General features: G+C 40.7%; 6 protein-coding genes across 8 annotated transcripts; 3 read left to right on the top strand and 3 right to left on the bottom strand.

Moving 5' to 3' along the window:
- The first annotated feature begins 123 nt into the window (after positions 1–123).
- Positions 124–5,600, top strand: LOC135166024 (cyclic AMP-dependent transcription factor ATF-6 alpha). 2 transcript variants are annotated; one of them, XM_064127936.1, is made up of 2 exons: positions 124–388; positions 2,365–5,600. In XM_064127936.1, exons 1-2 carry the CDS (start codon positions 310–312, stop codon positions 4,491–4,493), a joined length of 2,208 nt encoding a protein of 735 aa, XP_063984006.1. In that variant the 5' UTR covers positions 124–309; the 3' UTR covers positions 4,494–5,600. The 2 variants fall into 2 exon arrangements, with proteins under 2 accessions (XP_063984006.1, XP_063984007.1); XM_064127937.1 differs by lacking the exon at positions 124–388 and adding an exon at positions 745–1,338.
- LOC135166036 (sulfiredoxin) lies at positions 5,313–6,087 on the bottom strand. Of its 2 annotated transcripts, none has more exons than XM_064127950.1 (3): positions 5,940–6,087; positions 5,623–5,830; positions 5,313–5,542 (listed from the first exon to the last, which is right to left on the bottom strand). In XM_064127950.1, the coding sequence occupies exons 1-3, from the start codon at positions 5,988–5,990 to the stop codon at positions 5,394–5,396; spliced, it is 408 nt and encodes a 135-aa protein (XP_063984020.1). In that variant the 5' UTR covers positions 5,991–6,087; the 3' UTR covers positions 5,313–5,393. The 2 variants fall into 2 exon arrangements, with proteins under 2 accessions (XP_063984020.1, XP_063984021.1); XM_064127951.1 differs by having other exon boundaries at positions 5,623–5,841; positions 5,940–6,066.
- A 22-nt stretch (positions 6,088–6,109) lies between these two features.
- Positions 6,110–7,397, bottom strand: LOC135166031 (iron-sulfur cluster transfer protein NUBPL). Its single transcript, XM_064127945.1, has 4 exons — positions 7,223–7,397; positions 6,821–7,149; positions 6,375–6,748; positions 6,110–6,298 (listed from the first exon to the last, which is right to left on the bottom strand). Exons 1-4 carry the CDS (start codon positions 7,280–7,282, stop codon positions 6,144–6,146), a joined length of 918 nt encoding a protein of 305 aa, XP_063984015.1. The 5' UTR covers positions 7,283–7,397; the 3' UTR covers positions 6,110–6,143.
- A 166-nt stretch (positions 7,398–7,563) lies between these two features.
- LOC135166022 (nonsense-mediated mRNA decay factor SMG7-like) lies at positions 7,564–12,061 on the top strand. Its single transcript, XM_064127933.1, has 3 exons — positions 7,564–7,643; positions 7,916–7,987; positions 8,245–12,061. The coding sequence occupies exons 2-3, from the start codon at positions 7,956–7,958 to the stop codon at positions 11,123–11,125; spliced, it is 2,913 nt and encodes a 970-aa protein (XP_063984003.1). The 5' UTR covers positions 7,564–7,643; positions 7,916–7,955; the 3' UTR covers positions 11,126–12,061.
- A 3,179-nt stretch (positions 12,062–15,240) lies between these two features.
- On the top strand, positions 15,241–19,162 carry LOC135166035 (protein charybde-like). Its single transcript, XM_064127949.1, has 4 exons — positions 15,241–15,731; positions 16,185–16,368; positions 16,699–16,854; positions 16,972–19,162. Exons 1-4 carry the CDS (start codon positions 15,683–15,685, stop codon positions 17,060–17,062), a joined length of 480 nt encoding a protein of 159 aa, XP_063984019.1. The 5' UTR covers positions 15,241–15,682; the 3' UTR covers positions 17,063–19,162.
- Positions 18,438–21,146, bottom strand: LOC135166028 (divergent protein kinase domain 2A). Its single transcript, XM_064127941.1, has 4 exons — positions 20,550–21,146; positions 19,998–20,298; positions 19,764–19,894; positions 18,438–19,691 (listed from the first exon to the last, which is right to left on the bottom strand). The coding sequence occupies exons 1-4, from the start codon at positions 21,123–21,125 to the stop codon at positions 19,503–19,505; spliced, it is 1,197 nt and encodes a 398-aa protein (XP_063984011.1). The 5' UTR covers positions 21,126–21,146; the 3' UTR covers positions 18,438–19,502.
- Positions 21,147–21,176: the final 30 nt, after the last annotated feature.

Below are 21,176 nucleotides of genomic sequence, written 5' to 3'. Positions count from 1 at the left end.
AGTCAATGAATTTTCCTTCGAACATAACGTCAGAGATCCATTCAAACTTTCCCGCCTCGGCGCAGCCATTTTGTAAAAAACAATAATAGTCCGCGTTACCCCGCATGGTGCGCTGGAGGCATAAAAAACTTCATCCACGAAATCCTCCCACGACAAACGCCTGCTCGCGACTACTACTGTAAAAGAATCCACGAAATGATTGTCTCTTGCCCGTGATGTTGTTCCAATTGTAATATCAGTGTCACGACGCAACGAATCAGTGATCAGTGAAGCCGAATCAAGTTCCCCGATATCACCATCTTGTGTACCATGTTAATAAAAGAGGAACCCGTCTGGAACTCTAATATTGACGAGAGCTTTCACATGTTTCCGGAGCTTGAGTCATTCGGTAAGTGTTCAATTGTCTGTTTCCTTTGTTTACCAACACAATGTCCAATCCGTCACCCGCATCAATCCGAAATCCTGACATCCTGAGAACCGTTACGAGCATTCGATGGGCCATTGCATCGTGCGTACCTGCGTTTCATAATTCTAGAAAAATTCCAAAGCCGAACGAAAAACATTATCGCACCCCGGGGGCACCGGATAATACATTGATAACCACATCACCGAGTGTATGCAGTGTACTACAATAATACAGTTCCCTGAGCGAGAATAAATTACTCAACAAATGTTAAACTCTCATTACACTCCACCTTATTCGTTCAAAACTTTCCAGAGGGCTGACACATTTGTTTTGTATGTTCTGAGCTTTCGGAAGCAACTCATTAAGTGATTTTAAACGACCTGGCGCGGCATGATCGGTGAAGTTCTACAATTTAACTACCGATTAGCGGTAGTAATTAGAAGGTGCTCCTAACTAATTGTCAGGGCTTGCCATGGGCCCAGAGAAGCATGTGCATAGCACACTGACTGCTATAGATCAGTGGTGTAACTGCATGTTTTGGAGGCTCGTCCAATCGTACTTGGAACAAGTACAACTTGGTGGCATTGACTCGGTTCATTCCCTCCTGAACGCTCGGCAGTGCCGGTCGCATTTGGCGTTAACGCGACGGGAATCAGGCGGGTGATAATACAAAAACCGGTATTTTCAAAAGTTGAAGTTAAATGATTAATATTCCTCTTCTGCAATCGACGAGCCAGTGAAACTGTTTATTCCAAGATTTTTTCTACAACGAGTTCATCGCGGTTTTAGCGAAAGGTTAAAGGTAGAAATGCGATTATTTTGCGGTACTTGTGACTGAAGGAGTGAGGATTGTACACAAGCTGTAGTGACTATGAAGCAGGAGCCGGACCACTGTATTTTGGATATTAACGACGAAACAGAATGGCTCATGGGTAATTTGCGAATTTTCTGGACTTTTTTTTTCTCGTTGAAAAATTCTAATATGAGTGCATGTCATCGGGAAAACATTCGGCTTAAAGATTGGGGGTTTTATGCTCATCGCCGGGTGATAAGACCGCTATCGCTGCTGCCTCAACGCCCATTTTTTGCTTTTGAAATTACCCTATCCGAAGCCTTTACATTTTTTAATTCTACCCTGGAAAAACAACAGAGCACGACGTCGACGATTATTTCGTGCTGAAAGACACGTTTAATACAAACTCATTTTGATAAACATTGAATTATTGATAACAACAGGTGTCTGCTCATCACGTTGTATACAATTCAATAATTCAGGAGGAACAGGGCTGCTTGGGCAACACAGGTGATAGTCTATCAGACAAATTTGATCTAGTAGAAGCTGAATTCAGTGGCAAACACAAGTGGTAGAATCGGTAATGCATAGTATCTATTCAAATAGCTCGAGGGTCTCCCGTCTTTATTCCACCGGTTGAAAAAAAATATTTTTGTCCTTGTGAAAAGGAAAAAAAGATAATTCTTTGGCGAGACGAGGCAACCATGCGCCAGTTTTGCACGACGAAAGACAATGTCAGGCCAATAAAATTCGCGGTATTATGGGAAAATACGATTCACAATTTATCGCATTGCATAAAAAGTAAACGTGATAATAATATTAACGAGCGCTTCAGGTGTGTGAGGCGAGTCTCGGGGAAGCCATGACACCACCGACGAACGAACCGGTGGGCTTCGCGCAAAGTTCATTGACACAAAAATCACTGGCCTCGGCGCTGACTCCTTACATTCCTCCCACCACCATCATCACCAAAAAAGACTCTCACATGATTTTCGGCTCCCTCTTCAATTATAATTCTTAACGCAATTCCATTCCCCGAAAATTAAAATAAACATTTTGTTGGTCAATCAGTATTTTGTAAATAGTGCGACATTTCATGATTTTTCATCATCAAATATCGTCAATTATTTCAATACAATAGTGATCATCCAATAATTATTTTTAGATGATGACTGTCCACTGCCTGTGGATGATTTCCTCGAGGCTCTGAGCTCGGAATTGGAGATTCCCCTCCTTCTGAATGGAGAGGGATCGCCTGATCACGATGAGAGCCCCGACGAGATAATGAGAAATGCATCGATCGATTCATTTCCGAATTTGGAAAAACTGGGATTGAATTTTAATGAGCTGGAGAATGTATTCTCCACCATTAATGATAACAAACCGGCTGGCAATGTCATTGAGTGCGAGGGGAACTCGCGATTCCCACCCTCTCCAAGTCCAAGTCACTCGGAGTCGAGTCTGTCCGAGTGGCCAAGTGACTTTCCAACGAGTGTCAAGTTGACCCTGGAGACACCACCAATATCTCCACCTCAGAATGAATCCCCACCGGTTTCACCGTCTCCAAACGTCACTTCTCCCTTTCTTCATCCCATTAAACTCATCCCGGTCTCGACGAGCGATGAATCTCAACCGAAAATCCCTCCCCAACGAGCGCATAAATTCGTCCTGACGAAGGGAAATCCGTCGAAAAGACCAGCTGCACCAGCACCCAATACTGAACAACCGAAAAAAATGATCGTACTGAGTGCACAAGATTTCGCAGCACTGACAAAAAAATTCAAACAAAATGGTCCAAGCGTACAACCCCTGAAAATTCAAACCCTGAAGACGCGACAGGTGATAAATCCTCCGAAACCGGAAATGCCTAAGCCTCAGAATTTACCTGCAATCGATGATAAGAATCAGGTAAAGATCATCAACGCCTTTCCACAAATAAAAATCGGGAAGCAAGAGGTGATGCCGGCCGAGGCTAAAATCCTCTCGTGTCCCCCCGTGATAATAAAGAACGAGACTCCAAACATTCCGCAGATTCTCATAAAGAATGAGATGCCCCAGGAGCTGGCGAACTTCACAGCTCGTCAGGAGTGCGAACTGAAGGCTTTGAAACGCCAGCAGAGAATGATAAAAAATCGGGAGTCCGCCTGTCTCTCCCGCAAGAAGAAAAAGGAGTACGTGAACTCCTTGGAGAGCCAGATAGCAGAGCTCCAGGAGGAGAACAACAAATTGAAAATGGAAAATTCACTGTTGAAGCAGCGATTGAACTCTTTCGACAACTCGTCTCGTCACTCAAGTGATTCTAAAGCCAATGTTAGGCTCAATGTCAACCGGAAGAACACTGCTATCGTCTTGGCGATGGTCTTCATGGTCTCCTTTAACATGCTGTCAAGTATAAATTTATTCTCTGTAGATCGCCGACCTGACAGTCTCCTCTCCGAAGACATTCCACTGTCCCTCCCCAACGTCAGACACGGGAGATCCCTCCTTTGGAAAGCAGAGGAACCAGAGGAGGAGATCAAACCCAACAAGACGGTTGACGATCACCCGATGTGTCCGATGTACATAAATCAGACGGAATCCCTGCGACTGGACTACGAACTTCGAAGGTGGATTGGAGGAAGTTCCAATAAACAGAACTATCGAAAGGATGTAGTCAAGCCAGATTCCAGGTTCAATTCGCCTCTGGGAAAGATGCTTCTTCCCAGGATGAGGCACCAGGAGAAGATTTCAAATGAAGTTAAGATTGCGCCGCAGAAGAATGAGACAGAATCGGCGGTGAACGCTGTAGAGATCTTCTCACCTGTCACCAAGGACTACGCACGCATCTTCGATACACTTAGGAGACGAGATGACACATTCTATGTTGTCTGGTTCAGCGGGGAAAACCTGCTGCTCTCTGCCTCGAGACAAAATAAAACCGTCAGGCCGAAGATGTCTCTGGTTTTTCCCGCTCCAGTCAACACAAGTAGTTCACCCTCCGAGCAAATCACTATGATGCAAATTGATTGTGAAGTCACTGACACACAGTTGGTGCATATCTCGAAATCCGATATACCGGAAAATTTGAAGAAAAATCAGGAAAAGGGGGAAAACCGGGAGGCAGGAACTCCGAATAAAATTAAAGAGTTTGAAAAACCGTACGTTTCCGAACAGAAAATCGACAATTTCTCTGATCAGCGACCTTACATTATCAATGACAAGTTTAATAATTATAATGTTGAAAATAATTTAGTGCAGGTGGAGAATTCGAAGGCGAGTTTCTTCCGAAAAAATTTAAGGAAGAACTTGTCCTAAGGGGTGCAATAATTTAAGAGAAATTTTGAGATGAAAATTCACCGAAGTTTTTTGGAGAGAATTACAATCATGATTTTTTAAAATGATTTATTTATGATAAACAAAAGTACTTCGATTCCATTTTTATCATGGATTGACACTTTTATAGAGTGGAATTTCAATGGGTCTCTTCTTGAGCATAATTAATTAAGATTAAACAGGATATTATAAGAAGAGTGTAATTGTAACGATAAGAGCAACTTTTTTCACTTTGCTGCCAAATTAATCATCGGTTAACCAATGATCCAAGTGATAAAGTGTAATCATGACTGACGAATGCATAAAAATACTAGATATATGCAATAATTTGTGGAGATAATGTTTTAGGAATAATCAACCAAGTGCAAATCACGTGATACGATGTACATAATACGTTTCTCAATGTCTCCGTATATTAGAATTTAAGGTAGTAAAATGAATTGTACAATTGATTCGATCTTTTTCCTTTGGAGCACCGCTTGCCTCACGCTACAATTTTTTTCACCGAAAGTAGGTTTGTAAGGGTCTGATAAACTTCGGTTTCTCGTGTGTTTATTTCACACAAAGGGGAAAGGAATAAAAGCCACTGTTCCAATGATGAATAACTCGAAATAGGCAGAGTGAAGTTTAGCGATTTTTTTCACTGCAGAGGCATTTTTTGAGGCTTTAAAACAACACTTGATTCGTCGCAATTGCCTCATTCGTTCACGAGATATTGGAAATCCAAGGCCGATTTATCCTCCATTTCCCCGATAACTAGATGATAAGTGATATGTACCAGTATTGAGGACATGCGAGAGATAATTATAAAAGAATTTATTAAAAAATAAAGTGATTATCTTGGCACAATTCATAATTGCGAAACAAACGTCAATAACTGAGTTATTTCAAATCAGGAGTAGAACTTCCCAAATATGTTTCCAAGTCAGTTATAGTTGATTTTATGATCTTTGCTTTTATGGTCGGCCTGCCAAGGCGTTTGTGAGCTGTGTATCGGTGGCAGCCCCCAAATGAGTAATAATAATCACCACCTGGAATTTTTTTTTCACCGAATTTATCAAATAAAATTGTGAACTGTTGGAAGGGAAATTTTTTAATCATTGCCCCTCACCCTCTCGCCCGGTAATCCACAGAATGTCGATGGGAGGAACCAGGTCGACGGTCTCTGGGTCTTGGATTGTCTCCATTAAACCCCTGACCTTTTCCTCGTTGACTTCAGGTGGTATTGGACGGATCAAAACTCTCATTGGGACGTCGTAAACCTCAGCGGTATTTCTCGAATGAATACTTGTTGAATCATGTGTCTTCATTCTCACGTACTAAAAATAAGCTGTTAGTCATGATATCGAGCAGTTAGATAAACAAAATTTTAGTGAAATGCGAGTAATGGTAATTGCGTCATTAACTTTGAAACATTGGGAGACTTACTCGATAAAAGGTGAGGAGTCCACTTCTGCTTGATTGTTTAATGTTTTGCATCGTTCACAACCTCGATAATAAGTCCCTCGAGTGTTGGGGAATGGTGGGGAGAACGATTATTCAAGTGACGAGGTCAAATCTGACCAATCAGAGAGTCGGATTGGGGTAAAGGTGTATTGAATATTCAAATGTTTAAATTATGTTCTATTTTTTTTATTCGTTCTGCAAAAAATCAATGACATCTTGGGCAAGAGATTTATATAACTTTGATTGTCGACAATCCGGTGATGATGCGACTATTGGCGTTCCAACGTCTCCACCCAGGCTTATTGATTCGTGGAGAGGAATTCTTTTGAGGAATTTGAGACCTGGAATTACATAAAAGTTTCAGAACTCAATTCAGGCTCAAATTAATCGCACATCCTTGAATAATACCTGGCTTACCTAGTTCTTCAGCGAGTTCTACACCTCCTGTCCCAGGAAACAAAATCTCATGAGTACATTTTGGACAAGAAATGCTGCTCATATTTTCCACAAGTCCAACTACAGGTACGTCCAGCTTTTGGAACATTTCGGCACCACGTCTGGTAACTTTTGAGGCAGCTTTATGGGGAGTCGTGATGATCAAAACTCCACTCACTGGAATATTCTGAATCAACGACAGAAGAGTGTCTCCTGTCCCTGGTGGTGTGTCCACGATCAGGTAATCTAGAGGCCCCCAGGCTACCTGACGCAGGAGTTTCTCCAAGGCACTCATCACCATGAGTCCTCGCCAGATCATCGGGGTTTTCTGATTCACCAGGAAACCCATGGACATACTGGAGGAAATAGTGCGATGAATTTAGAACTCTCCAAGTCCTCGAGCTTCAAAGATTATTCCAGGGATTTACCATTTAACCCCGTAATTCACGAGTGGGACCATCAGTCCCTGGTCATTCACGAAAGGCTCGTGATGTAGATTCATCATGAGGGGAATTGTGGGGCCAAAGACATCAGCGTCTAGTAACCCCACTTGCTTCTCTGGCATCACAGCTTTCATAGCTGTTGCCAGGTTTACACTCGTAGTAGACTTACCGACACCTCCTTTCGCTGAAGCGACAATTAAAATTTGCTTGACTCCTTCGATGGGCTTTTGCTTTGGCAATCCTTTAGCCATTATTTCTCTCTTTCTTTCCTTGTTAGCAGTGTCGAATTTGTCTGGCTTTGATAATACCTGACACTGAATTTTTAAATAAAAATTCATGAATTAAAAGTAAATGAAACTATGGGACCATAAATTGTTTACTACTCACCAGTGATATTTTTCTACACATCTTCTCTGAATGTTCTAATAATTTTTGAAGTTTTAACATCGTGTTCGATATTATTCACTTGCAAGATAACACTCAAAAATAATACAACAAATATAAAGTCCACAGAAAATGGCTTATTACAATTTAGTCCATTGACACACGAAAATATTCCGCTCTAAAAATTACGAATCTGGGATAATGAGAACTTTCATTCCACGATCACCGGGAGTCAACCAATATTTTGTTTTTTATGTATCAAACCTCTGCTGCATTTCCAATAGGAGATAATTTCGCTGGAACGCACGTGTCGTTCACCCAACTCATGAAAATCCACCCAACAAAAGATTCGTCATTCGGATGTGTTGGATGTGACGTTTTTTACCAAAGTTTTTATGAATTCAACATAAATAAATATGTGACAGTAAGCAAAATTTTTTCATTAACTGTCGATAATATCCGTTGTAATGACTCGAGCGATAATTAACGATCATTTTCTATGCCTTTTGTGCCTGTTATTTAACCACCGCATGACGTACCCTGTCCATGAAATACTGAGTATAACCTATAAAATCAGAATTACGTCTTTTTCACTATCATAAATTATTCAATATTTATGGTCAACAACGGCTAAATGTTGGAGACTGAAGATTTATGGTGTCCAATCCACCAATAGAATGTTTGGAATATTTCTAGGGGAGCACTAATCCTGTAATAAGCGGGAGATACGCGGAATATGGGCCTAAACGCCGCTGTTCAAGCGCTGAAGTAAGTTTATTGCATAAATTAATTATAAATAATGAGTAATATATCATGAAAAATAATTCGTGAACTCCCACACAACAACCTATTTCTATAAATAGAATCACAACCATAGATAACGTGGAGTATAAAAACGATAGCACCGGAGTGATAATTATCGTCGTGTTAATCTTGCTGAGAATAGCGTCAGACTCAAAACAACTTCACCCTTTGCAATAACATTTGTATCCATAAATAAACCAAAGCTCTCTCCCCCATCGTAGGAAAGCTGAACCTCTAAAAGACAAGGTTCAACGGTGCAAGGATCTCCTCACAGATAATGATGCCTGGGTGTGTCAGCAGCAGCTCCAGAAGATCTACCAGCAGGTCTTGATTTTAGACCTAGAATATGCCCTTGATAAAAAAGTTGAGCAGGAGCTCTGGAACTTGGGTTTCAAGAATTACATCGTCCTCCTCCAGACTCAAGCGAAAGACCGTAAAAATCCGAAGCGTTGGGAGTCCCAAGCGATGCTGAGTTGGTACCTAGAGGCAGCCTCCGGGTTTTACCTGACTCTACTCCAGGAGATCTGCACAGCATTCGATTTGGACCTGCCATTTCGTCGCAAGGGCTACATATACGGCTGCATATCCCCATGGAAAGCCATCGAGAATCTCTCGACACCCCACAAGTCTTCGTGTTTCTACGCCTGTCAATACTGCCTAGTGCACTTAGGGGACATTGCCAGGTACAGAAATCAGAATAGTCAAGCCGAGTTGTTCTACAGACATGCTGTCTCCTTATCACCGTCCAGTGGACAACCTTACAACCAATTGGCACTACTCGAGGCATCCAGGGGTGACAAACTGGGGACAGTATTCCATTATGTACGATCTGTAGCTGTTAAGCATCCATTTCCCGTTGCCAGTTCGAATCTAACGAAGACTCTGACCTCAGCACTCAACGATCAGTCATTTAACATCGATGGAAAAACTAAACTCAATTCTCAGGAGTACACCTGCCTTTTTTTGAAGCTCCATGGTATCCTTCACACCCTGGGGGACCTCCAGCAAGCCAGAAATAACGTTAAAATTCTGTCTGACACGCTGACAGCTCTTGTTGCCACAGAGAGTTTCACCTCGTGGAGATTGATACAAATGTTGATAATTAACATATACTCTTTGCATCACACAGCTGGTCACAGCTTTGAAAATCATATGGATCTGATGAAAGTGGATCAGTTATCATCTGATGAAAAAACCGCCAGAGCTTGCATTCTCGATTTGATAGCAGCCAGTCTGTCAGCTCTCCTGCTGCCAGTTTACACTCTCAAAAATTCTTACGTGGATTATTTCGCTCTACCGAGCATTAAATTATTATTGGAGTGGATCTGCCAACAGCCCATCATTCTCGAAGACCCTGCTTTCTCATCGCGACTCCAGATATGGCCGAGTCTGTGTGTTTTATTGAATGGATTACAAGATGGAATCAATGATTTCGAGGGGGAGAGCTTGATGAAGACTCCCTTACCCGAGGACAGGGATCTCCAGGGGTTTCTCCCCCTGGAGAAGACCTTCGAATCCTTGAGATTTTGCAACAACGACCTGGAGGGGGATACCATCATCATTAATAAACTGAGAGCCCTCAGGGTTATCAGCCTGGGAAGACACTTGGCCCAGTGCCAGGTAAATGGGAGAACTTTGCTGAACGTCGCCTGTTCGGAGAACAACCAAATTAAGTTCACCTGCGTGTCTGAGGTGTCTGGACCCAGCAATGAGCTCATGAAGGAGTTGGAGGAGTTGAGTCTGAACAAGGAGAAGCAGATTGTCTTCACTGTCAGTCCTGTTCCTTCGGATTCTGCCAGCAGCAAAGGCTCGTCCGAAGCAGAGGTTACGGTGCAGTCATTTGCGAAAAGAGTGGCGATGTTATTTGCTCAAGAGAAGAATCGTGATGTTTCTAAGTCCTCTAATCCAGAAGTTCAGAGTAATTCAACTGAAGTCAATGGAGCTTTCACCAGGAAAAATCGCCAGAATATTGCGATGCAGGCGATCATGAGGCGAGTTGAGAATGAGCAGAAGCAGGTGACATTTAAGAATGTGTCCCCAATGAGCGTTGAGGAGGTTGAGGTAAAAAAAAGTCAGCCTTCAGACTCCGACAGCTTCAACAATATGAAGGCTATTGTGGCACCGATGGCTGTGAGAAATCAGCAGGCAATGACAGTGCCACTAGTGCCCATTCCTCAGCTGGAAAATCGCCAACTTCCAGGGGCTCAATTTTTGCAGAACGACCAGAAGCCTGCCCAGCCCCAATTTCGATCCTCTGAATTCGTCAATCCGGGACAGTACGACAAGAGTTTTGGTTTCAACACATTGCCACATGGACCTCAATTCCCTCAGAGACAATTTAACATGCAGCAGGTGATCCCCAGCATGCCACCTCCACCCCCACTGACCAAACCATCACCAAGCAATATATCTCATCCCAGCATGATGATGAATCTGCACCCACAGGAAATGCCTCAGTCAGGATTTTACGACAGAATTCAGCAGAATGTTGCCATGGGAGTGGACGTCGTCCCGGTGGGAAATTATCCAGAACCAATGGCTCCTGGAAAGGCTTTCCAGGTGGAGGTGCCTTACTTCAAGCCAGGGGGACAGATGGGGGCTCTGGTGCAAGTGGAACCGTTCAACAAAATTGAGAGTAAATCCATCCCGAATCACGAGCCTGCGCCCCTTCCCCAGCAGACTTACCCGATGTACAGAAATCACGAGCTCGAGTACAACCCCTGGAAGGACCACCAGCCCCCACCGCCCCCCGTCTCCTGGTGGGGGCCCGACAGGGAAAAAACAGAGAGGGACGCCTTCCAGAGCTGGGTGAACCCACCAGTGACGAGAAATCAGGCGCCGATGGCTGATAACTATTACCAAAAGATTCAGGAAGAGAACCGGGGCTGTGAGGTAGACCCACTGAAGAGATCCATCAACACTCCGAACACATACTCATTGTTCAGTGGAAATTCCTGGGGGACACCTGTTCAGAGCTCGAATGTTGCTGTTAATCAACCGAAACCCCGATTAACCCAGCAGTCCCTATGGTCGGGCCCAGGCCCATCACCCCTGGAGCGCTTGCTCGAGCAGCAGAAATCACTGCGCGAAGGTGGCACCTGAAGGAAACTGGAATATATCCTGAGGATATTGGGTTATAAAGTTAAAAAAAAATAATAAGATGACAAAAAACACTTATCACTAAAACTTCTGATTCTATTGATTAAAAATTAATGCCGATAGGTAGGCAAGGGAGGACGTGAAGAGAATGAGTAGAGATCGACAAAATTATAATAACGTAATTAATGGGTGTTGATGATTTAGAGGACGAGATAACGACGAGGTAAAGCCGTAAAAAAAATAATAATCTGGACGTAGATTGGATTCAGGAGTTGTTTTGATTTTTTTTTTCAATATTAACGTGAAACATCGTAATGACATGCATCGAGTCAAGCATGCTAATCAGGGAGATTGAAAACCACACAAAATGTACGAGTATAGTGATAACTGTGGAAAAAGTGCACTTGATAAATCCCTCACAATCTCAATGCACAATTCCTTTTGAGTTCAGTCGAGGCTGCTTGAAAAATAAATCGAATGAAAAATCATCGGTGAAAAAGTATAGGTGAGGTGAATAAAGGGAATAAAAAGAACGAGCTGAAGCTAAATGGTATTAAACGTCACAGCCAGTCCCCTTTTCGGCTGGCCCCTCCCTTCTATTACCTCCATCCAAAGTAACATTTTATCAACTCGGAACAAAGCGTCTCAAGCGGCTGGAGACTGGAGCCTATTGTTTGATTTCGTTATGTTGAGGAGCAAGAAACACGAAATAATTAGGTTTCGCCTAGCAAATTAACACGTTTATTTTGGTGATTCTCAGTGGTACGTGCCACTGGGCTAAACAATTGTAGATTTAAAAAAAAAACAAATCATGCATATGATGTAACTACAGCACGACAGTTGATTGTATTTGTCGTAGATTGAATTAAGTAGAATGCATTTGAAGTGATGTGAAGCAGAAAAAAAAAATCATGAAAAATATATATACATTGCGTTGAATGTGTCAGCTCGATTATTCTATTCCTGACGCTGCTTTTGCCTCCTTTGACTTCAATTTCCTACGTGCATAACAGCCGATTTTACACCGAGTTTTAGACTCGCTCGCTACTGACCTGCGAGTATTATCTATTCTCCCTTCCCCCTCCTCTCTCTCTCTCTCTCTCTCGGCAGTTTCTAAGCCAACTACCAAATGAGATCAACAGTACCCAATCGCTGCTTAAAGTTGGTCGTTTAGTTCAAATGTGTTTCCTTTCCAATTTTAACACAAAGGACATGTCCCCGAATATTCCCATTGGACTCGACAAATGCGAGAGTTTCGAGTGTAACATCACGAGGAAGGAAAAATTTCTAGTTAATCAATTTGACTTTTGTTTTATTCTTCAATGCTTATTTCATCGAAATTTAATGCGCTGCGCAATTAATTATTTATAAAGGTCTTTTATAATAGGAAAATGAATTTACATATTTCAAGTAGAATAATGAAATCATTACGAAATATTTTGTAACCGGGGTCAAGTGAGGCTTAAATATGATTCTCGTATTTTGTCCACAAATTTCAACGGAAGCAATCACCTCATAAGATATGTTTTCAATCACCACTCATTAAACTAATTGATCTGTCGATGTGAAAAAACATTACTCGCTGTAATGTACAAACATCTAGTCCATTAATTCCTCTTTACCAACGATCTTTTCCAGGTTTTCCGAAATTATTCTATTTATATCGCACTGATGACTTTCTTCATCATTGATCCTATTAAACGAATGAGATCCAATAAAGGCTTTTCGCTGGCAACGATAGGGGATTAAAATAGCTGATCGTTTCGAAAAATTCAGCGTTTACTCCAGAATTTTTTTTTCTCTTTCGATTCATCACAAAGGACAAGTCCCTGAAGAACCCCACAGCTGGAAAAAGCTTCGATGTGAAGTGGATGTCGTCAACTCGGATATTTAACTAATCAACAAAAATAAAACTATTTACCTTTCCGATATGGAGGAAAAACATGTCATTTGAGTGATGCAACATCGGGATTTTATCGAATCATTTGTATCAGTGAATCTTTCGATGTTTTCCAAAACAATTTTATTCATATCACCCAATCATTTCATTTATTGATCTTGTCTTTGACGATACCCAATGAAGATAAATAATTTGACAGACCCCATTGCTCCCGAAAATTTAATTTCCTCCAAAAATATTTCCCCCACAAGACGAATCCCAAGGCATGCCCCTTCGACTAACAAAATACCCTGCGTATCATCATCCAGAGATTTCAGTAATCAAAAAGTCTAAAAATATTTGCTTTTCCGATATGAGAGAAAACAGCCGTCCGATGTAATGCACATCTGGATTTTATTAATTCCCTCTTATCAATTAATTTCTCAGTATTTTCCAACACAATCCTATTAATATCGTCCATCCACTCCATTCATCGATCTTATTATTGACGCGATAAATGAATAATTTCTCGTAAAATATTATCAATATCGCCACACGCACATTATGCTATCCTGTGTTTTTCAACGATGCCACAACAGCATCTCCGTCTCCCTCAGATCCCCGCAGCATCTTTTTCTCTCTCTCTCTCTCTCTCTTCTCATCTGACCGAAAAAAAATAATCACTCTGAGATTTTTATTAAAGCAGTTGAATGCACTCTTTATCTGTTTCATAAAGCAATCGTGACTGTTCAATGACAATTCCTCGGCTCTGAACAATCGGCTGAAAACCCTTCGAAATATAACTGTAGTATCAATTTTTCTCACATTTTTTTATCTCTCTCTCTCCCCATCCACGAAGATCACTGCGAGAGGAGGAGGTCCGATGTTTTGATGATAGAATCCCGAGTGGGGATGAAACGAGAAAAGCAAGCCTGTGCCTGCATCCACAGGTTCTTGCCGGTCAAACAAAGAAACCACGGATCCCTCGGTGTTATTCGCCACCAAACACTACACCTAAATTACTGATGATCCTGGTAGATGATATTCATCGTTATCATCATCCGCTCTCTCACCGGACAATTCAATAATTTACCTGTAAATAACGGAAATTCAGGGGAATAAAGGAACAAATGAAAATTGAAATGCGAGTGTATTTGACGTTCCGGCAGAACCATCGACTCGTGTCGCACAGCTGACAGGGTAACCTGGGCGAGGGGGACAAGGGAGTTGGGTAGAAAGCGACAAAGACAGCGGGAGTGCTCACGGGAATATATATATATCTATGTATATACATACACAGGGAGAAGGGACACAAAGAGAAAAAAGGACAAATAAAGAGCTGAGATTCAACAAAGGAAAATAGACGAAAAACCTTTATACCATTTTCTCCTATAACCTCTTTGTCTCGTTCTGGTCTGTTCTAGTGCATTATGCGGTAAATACAATTCAATTTGTCGAGCCTCCGCACCTCCAGATTAAATAACCTCAAATACTTAAAATTAACAGAACAATAGTGGAAAAAAAACCTCGAATGGAAAATTAATGCAGATTTCTCGTATTTTCTGTTACGTTGTAATGCGCATAGTGAGACGTGAAACCCAGTAGGGGGTACAGCGTTTCGATATACACACTTGCAAAACGCACACAAAGAGTGTAAAAAAGCACGTTAAATGAGAAGAAAAAAAATGAGTGGAGGAGGACAGATGGAAGAGAGAGAGAAAGAGGAACGGGGCGCATAGAAGTACACTCGGATGAAACAAAGAAGCCCACAGTGTGTGTGGACACCCGGCGGCAACGAATCCGCGCCTCGTTTCCTCTCTATACCCCCTCCTCTGACCTTCCCCACCCGCCTCGCTCCCCCCGGCTCCCCCGCTGCGCCTAGAAACTCGTACGTCCCTGTTCTACAATCATCATGATAATGACGGAGGAAAAAAAAAATGAATCCCATAATTTGAACTAGAAGTTTCATCATTTTTTCCTTTCCTCTTTTCATTCGAAAATGAGAAATCGTCATTGGGTAAACAAGCAACATGTTAATGCGATTATGAGGAGCCGTGTGTTCCGTGTGTGTGAGAGAGCGACGAGGGATCCGGGGGATAAAGGGTGGAAAAAGAAATATAATCTAGTGGCGCTGTTGTGTCACAGAAAACCGGTAGCGGCTCGGCCTGATGGACGTGTCCATGTAGACCAAGTGGTGATGGGGCGAGGGGACGGGGAAGAGGAGGGAGAGTTTTTTCTTCTCCCTTTGTCCCTATGCGCCCCGCGTCTACACCAGCGGTCAGGAAGAGCCGAAGTTGGCCGAGTCGCGCGACCGATGGCACCCGATGCCGGCTCACTGCGAGACATCACGTAGCCGGTGTTGCTAGGTGCTCCGGTGGGGTTGTCCAGTGGATGGTGGTGGGGATAAGGATATATAAGGGCCTTCACACCAGCCGGCGAATCAGTTGAGTGAGAAAGCGAGGGGTATGTGCGACGATTAAATCGTGATTATTTGGAACAATAAAAGTAACCGGCTTCGGTGAATAATTTGAGAGATTTTTCGAGAAGACCATTGACGGCTGTTGACATCGATTTATTAGAATTATTCAATTTATTGCTGTGACAACGGGATCGTTGTCGGTTTATTATCATTTCTTCATTTCGGTTATTACTGGTGTTTCTGTGATTTCTGGTCAGAGACAATGGAGGTTTTATCGTGCCCTGTTAATGTCAATTTCAGTAACAGTAGAGGTAAGTTCATTTTGTACTTTATTTGAGGTTATTTAGAGGGGACTTGGGAAAACTTCAAGGGCATCACAGGACAAAGGAAACCAGCTGATTGAGTCTGTCTTAATCAGCTGTTTTCCGAGATGATCAGTTTTTTCGAGCCATTTCCATTAATTAATAGGTTAGGAAGTTGTCAAAGCAATGTTAATGATCATTAAGTATCTCATTTTATTTGGAGAATTGGAGGAATCAAGAGTTAACTACCCTCCCCCTCCCTTTGTCCCCCTTCCACCACTTGTACTCAACCCGGCTGTTCTGTTCGTGTGAGCACGCACACTCAGAAACTTGTCGAGTAGTTGCATCACTCTCACTCCTCCCGTTCTCTATTTAGAGCTTTGATTAGTGGATTCTAAGCTGTAATTTGAATTCAAGGTTTTGGAAAAAGAAGGCATTCAATAGTTTTTTTTTTATTTGCAGCTGGATATGTGACTGACGAATTGGATGGTGCCTGTCAGGCACTTGCCAAGAGACTCGAGGTCGAACTACGGGCAGCTAAACATGCTCAGTTGACATGTGGCGAGGTATTGTTGCCGGCTGATCTCCTACCCAGAATAGCTAAAGATGTTCTGACAATGGCAGAGAACGAACCCTGTGGCCTTAGGTGAGTTGAGATTTAGGACCCAGTGGGAGTTGTTGAATTGTAATTTTATGGCAAGTGGACGTGAGCTTGAATAATGCTGAGGGCGACGGGGGAGGGGAACAGGGCATCTTGAGGTGATGAAATAGTTTTGGAAATTGTCAAATGGAAATGTTAGGTGGTTTATTGCGTCAGACTTGGTGGTGGGGGGGGATATTCTCTGAGGCACGTAAGCAAATGATTTCAAAGCAATAATTATTTAAAATTGCGTTTTAAGTAAAAAATAATTTTTTTTGAAATTAAAGAATCGATAAATGTTTAGTTATTTTACTATGCGAATTTTATTTGTTACAGAGGTTGTACACTCTTCATTAACTTCGAAACAGACAGTATGTGTCGAAGGCTATCGAGAATACAGTGCGATCCAAACACAGTATCAACATTCGAACTCTATTTAACTCTTAAACAGGACCACACATCGTGGCACATACTCCTCCCGCAGTTCCTCAAGTAAGTTTAACCATTGCAATGAATTAAAGCGAAAATAAAAATAAAATGTTAATTGTTGGAAGGAGGAGTGGCTCAATTAACGCTCAATGCTAATGCTCAATGTTATCCCTTTTTCAGAAATCTCACCCGCGGCGGAACGATAATGATCAGCCGTGATTTCACTCTGGAGAAGAAAAAACTCTACAGATCCTATCAACAGGAGCATTGAAGTAGTTACGTATCACGGTTGAAAAACACAAGTATTCGGAGGAAAAAAAAACTATAAAATATGGTTCGTCCTTGTTTTAACCATAAAAAAATACAAAAGCATGTCTGATCATGGGCATTGTCTACCCAGTGACTCATCAAGACAGCACGTGAGACTCAACATTTCAATATTGAAGTGATAAAGATGAAAAATGTAAGTTTGATTCTTCAATCAACATTACTGGCTTCTGGAATATCGTTTTTATTCGATTAATCGAATGATTGAAATTTAATTGTAAGAGTAATCATGATATTAGGGGTAGGGGAGAGATATTTCAACGTTGAGAAAAAAATATTTCGTGCCTCGAATTCATTTTATTTATTTTCTATTTTTATTTTGAGGTAAAGAGAAGTGCATTGTGATAGCAATTTCAATGGATAAATGATTTAAAAAAATACAAATTTTATGTAGTCATAGTCAGTACGCTCTTCTAACAAGAGATATATCATCGTTGGTGGAAATGCGTCAGTGAGACTTGTGAGAAAGAAAAATATAATTACGATAATAAAATCGGGAAATCATTTACCACGTGATATTCAAGTGTTTGAAGGGGAAGGGAGGAGAAAAATGCAATTGCAAATTGATGAAAGTTCTATCGCATTGAGCGAGATATATGATAAATCCATCTGTTTTTCACGAATGATTAAGGAGCAGTTATTTGCAGAACATGAGCAACGACGTATTTACATTAGATATACCAATACACCAATATTCATGAGGGAGTCACTGCACACCATTGAATGTGCATACATTAGTCTCAGCTGCTCAGCTGAAACACTCGTTCTTTCAAGATTTTTTTTCTTCGTTTCGTTCGATTTGCAATGTTTTTTTTTCATTATCGCATTGATCTTTTTTTTTACTACTTTTGTACTTAGATAAATTGACACTAGAAAATGCATTTTTACGTCATTATTTTGCCATACAAATTGCACGATCTAGAGGCGAAAGGAATTGGTGAAATTTTTCGTTTCTATCTGCAGATTTTTTTTTACATTGATTTGTTAATTAGAATATCGAGAAACGTGGCAGTTGAAACACATTGAGTGGGTCATTTTAAATTACTTGAAAATGAATGTAATGCCAAATTGAATTGGTGATTTTTTGCGATATTACCTGAATTAAAAAACAAAACAAATTTATGAAATAAATGTAAATTGTGTGATGATTGATCATAAAAATAAGGAATTTTAGCTGATTGGTGTGTCGTTCTGATAAATTACACGAAAATTAAATTTATCCTATTGATATTAAGAGTGAGGTTTCATATAAAATTCAGTAAATGGCACGAACGCACAGGCAATCGTGGATTGCGAATTTTTCGGTAAATGAATCATCCAATATTTGCATTGATAAGTTTTTAACTTGTAAAGAATAAATGCATGTGATCTTCATTAATACATAAGTAGTCGTTAGACAGAGTATAAAAAAAGCTATGATTACGTTATATTTTATACTGAGTTGAAAAATATAGAGTCAAGAGAGAGAGAAAGAGAGAAAAGAAATAAGAAAATGATATAAAAATATGTATTTAATTTTTTCACGTAGTTAATAATCAATTGAGTATATTCGTCCGAGTAATTAGACAGTTTTGTTTAGAAACCTAACTAATAAAAGATGAATCTGTATCATACATATCCCACCGATGTTACACTCGTAATTGTCTGTAAATAATCGCAAACACAAATTTCATTTCTCCATTGAATTCATTTTAGCCGTTATTGCAATTTCAAGTATTGAATCAATAGATTAATCGCAATAAATTCATGACAGTATTGTTTATATTTCGCACCAAGCTTCTAGTTAACTGATTAAACAACTATCAGACCAGACAATTGCCACTGGCAATTGTTCAAACCAATAACTGAGTAAATAAGATTATAAAGAACCATAAACAATTTATTACAATGTAATAATTATCGACTTTTGCAATATATATTTTGTATTATGAACTACACCACTATGTGATGCTATTTTTAATTCGTAATGTTCACTTGTAGGAATTTTCAAGTGCTGAAAGACATTTGATGAATAAATTTTGTTTATTATGATGAGAAAAATAAATGTCTTTTGTGTAATAAAATAACTCCTCATGAACTCATTCCCTACATAATAGTAACGACAACAATAAAATAGTAAAATCACAGCGCTGAAGATGGAGGAGAGAGACGAGAGAGTGGGATGAAGAAAAATCACATAAAACGAAGCGAGAAGGAGAAAAAAAACATCGTGAAAACCGGTTTAGAGAGTTGAACACTGGTTGCAGAAGTACGAGATGGATCCGGGCGCGGCTCCAATCGCATCAATAATATATTCTCTTCAATTTTATTCTCCAACCATTTTCACTGCATGCATATGGAAAAGATGTTTCTAAAAATAAAACTTCGCATTATCACGTTGTTAATCATGACATTTTTTCCAACAATTCGATGAGTTTAACAGCCGTTTCTATTCGCGTTTGACCGGCCGATGGCACCGAGCATTCGTCTAACATTATTTTCAAATCTGGGTAACGACTTGAAATATCTTTTGGCACATCGTGTAGGAAACCACCGGAGATTGTCGTTGTACTAGATTCGGGGGACAGTATGTGCTGTTGGGAAATTAAAAATACCAATTAAATTCACGGGGATCGGGAGGATCTTTGCTCATTAGTTTTTTTTACCTTGCAGACGGCGTAGTAATTGTGATCGCTTATTCGGTGACTGCAGATTTCTAACGGGGAAAATACGAAGCATTTTTTGCAATCTACAGTCTCTTCGGTTTCATGCAATTGCTCAGAGTCTTTGGTGCTGTCTGAAACCAAAAATTATAAGAAAAATAAAAGAGACGACATTTTGTTTTTTTCCTCAACTGTTATTTGAAATAAAAAAAAATAAAATATGAAATAATCCAGTACCGTTGGGAAAACTGTTTTTGTGGACAACAATCACATGCTCTAAATCAACAAAAATCGGTTTGTATTCATCGTTAATAGCGATGTTATCGGGGGACATGTCAGTGAGATAAAATGAGAACTCAGGATCATGAAAAGTGAGCATTTGCACGGCTCTCAGTAATCCCACAGCGATTTTAGCTCTGAGAAGCCAGGGGGCATGATAATAAGCTGGTAATGGGAGGCCTACGTACTCCTCGATAACTATTCTCCCACAAGCACCGTAGTACCGGGGCACTGGCCAGCCCTCCTCCGCTCGCAGTATCTAATTGCATATTTCATCATCAATTACCCATTGAATTCTCGGTTATTTTATTATTGTTTGTTCAGTTCAGCACTGATGCTGTAGAACAGTTCCAGTCAATTTCGCTCTCGGTTTCTCGATGAATATCTATGAATTTACCGAGGAGAGCGGAATTTTTGTCATGACCTTTTTTGTTACTGAAATAATCATCGAAAACCGATCAATTATCCGAATTGACTGCCACTGTCTTTACTCTTTGTTATTGCCTTCACCTGGAGAATTATTGGCTCCGGGTTTATCCGGACTAGCGTCCAGAGATTGGAGTCGCTGAAGTGACTCGATCGCCTCAGTTTATCGAAAAATATTGTATCTGTCGAATTTGGGCAGATTATCAAACCACTTTGATCGTCACTAATAAAATCGGAGGTAACGTCGTGCAAGATACGCGATAAATAATCGATACTGTGGGCATTCTCATTGTTGTAGTCTCTTGTAACGCAACAATCCAAGCCCTCTTTGCATATCATTTCATCGAAGGCCTCGAGTTCCTCGTCGTGAGCTAATTGTTTAATAACAATTTTCTGGTCATTCAATTCACCGAAGAAAACATTTTTCGATGGAAAAATGTGGGCCATTATTGAATGAAAATCGAATGGTTTGATTTTGATGTTTCCTGTTAGAACTTGGGGACATGCAGACGAACCGTAACAGGCAGGACATTTTTTGTAGTCAGTCAAGGAACTCACGGAAGGGCACAACCGATTTTTCAGATAATGTATTATTATCGATGACAGGAGCAGGAGGAAGACGATTTTTCTGCGAAACTTTGATATCCCTTGAAAGCACATACTCGAATTTATTGAGGTTAGGTCAGGTTCAGATAGCGCTGGAGTGAAAAA

This window comes from Diachasmimorpha longicaudata, chromosome 9 (genome assembly GCF_034640455.1).
Source record: "Diachasmimorpha longicaudata isolate KC_UGA_2023 chromosome 9, iyDiaLong2, whole genome shotgun sequence".
Taxonomy (NCBI): domain Eukaryota; kingdom Metazoa; phylum Arthropoda; class Insecta; order Hymenoptera; family Braconidae; genus Diachasmimorpha; species Diachasmimorpha longicaudata.
Note: the sequence above shows the minus strand (reverse complement) of the source record. Positions and strands in the feature narration are given on the sequence as shown.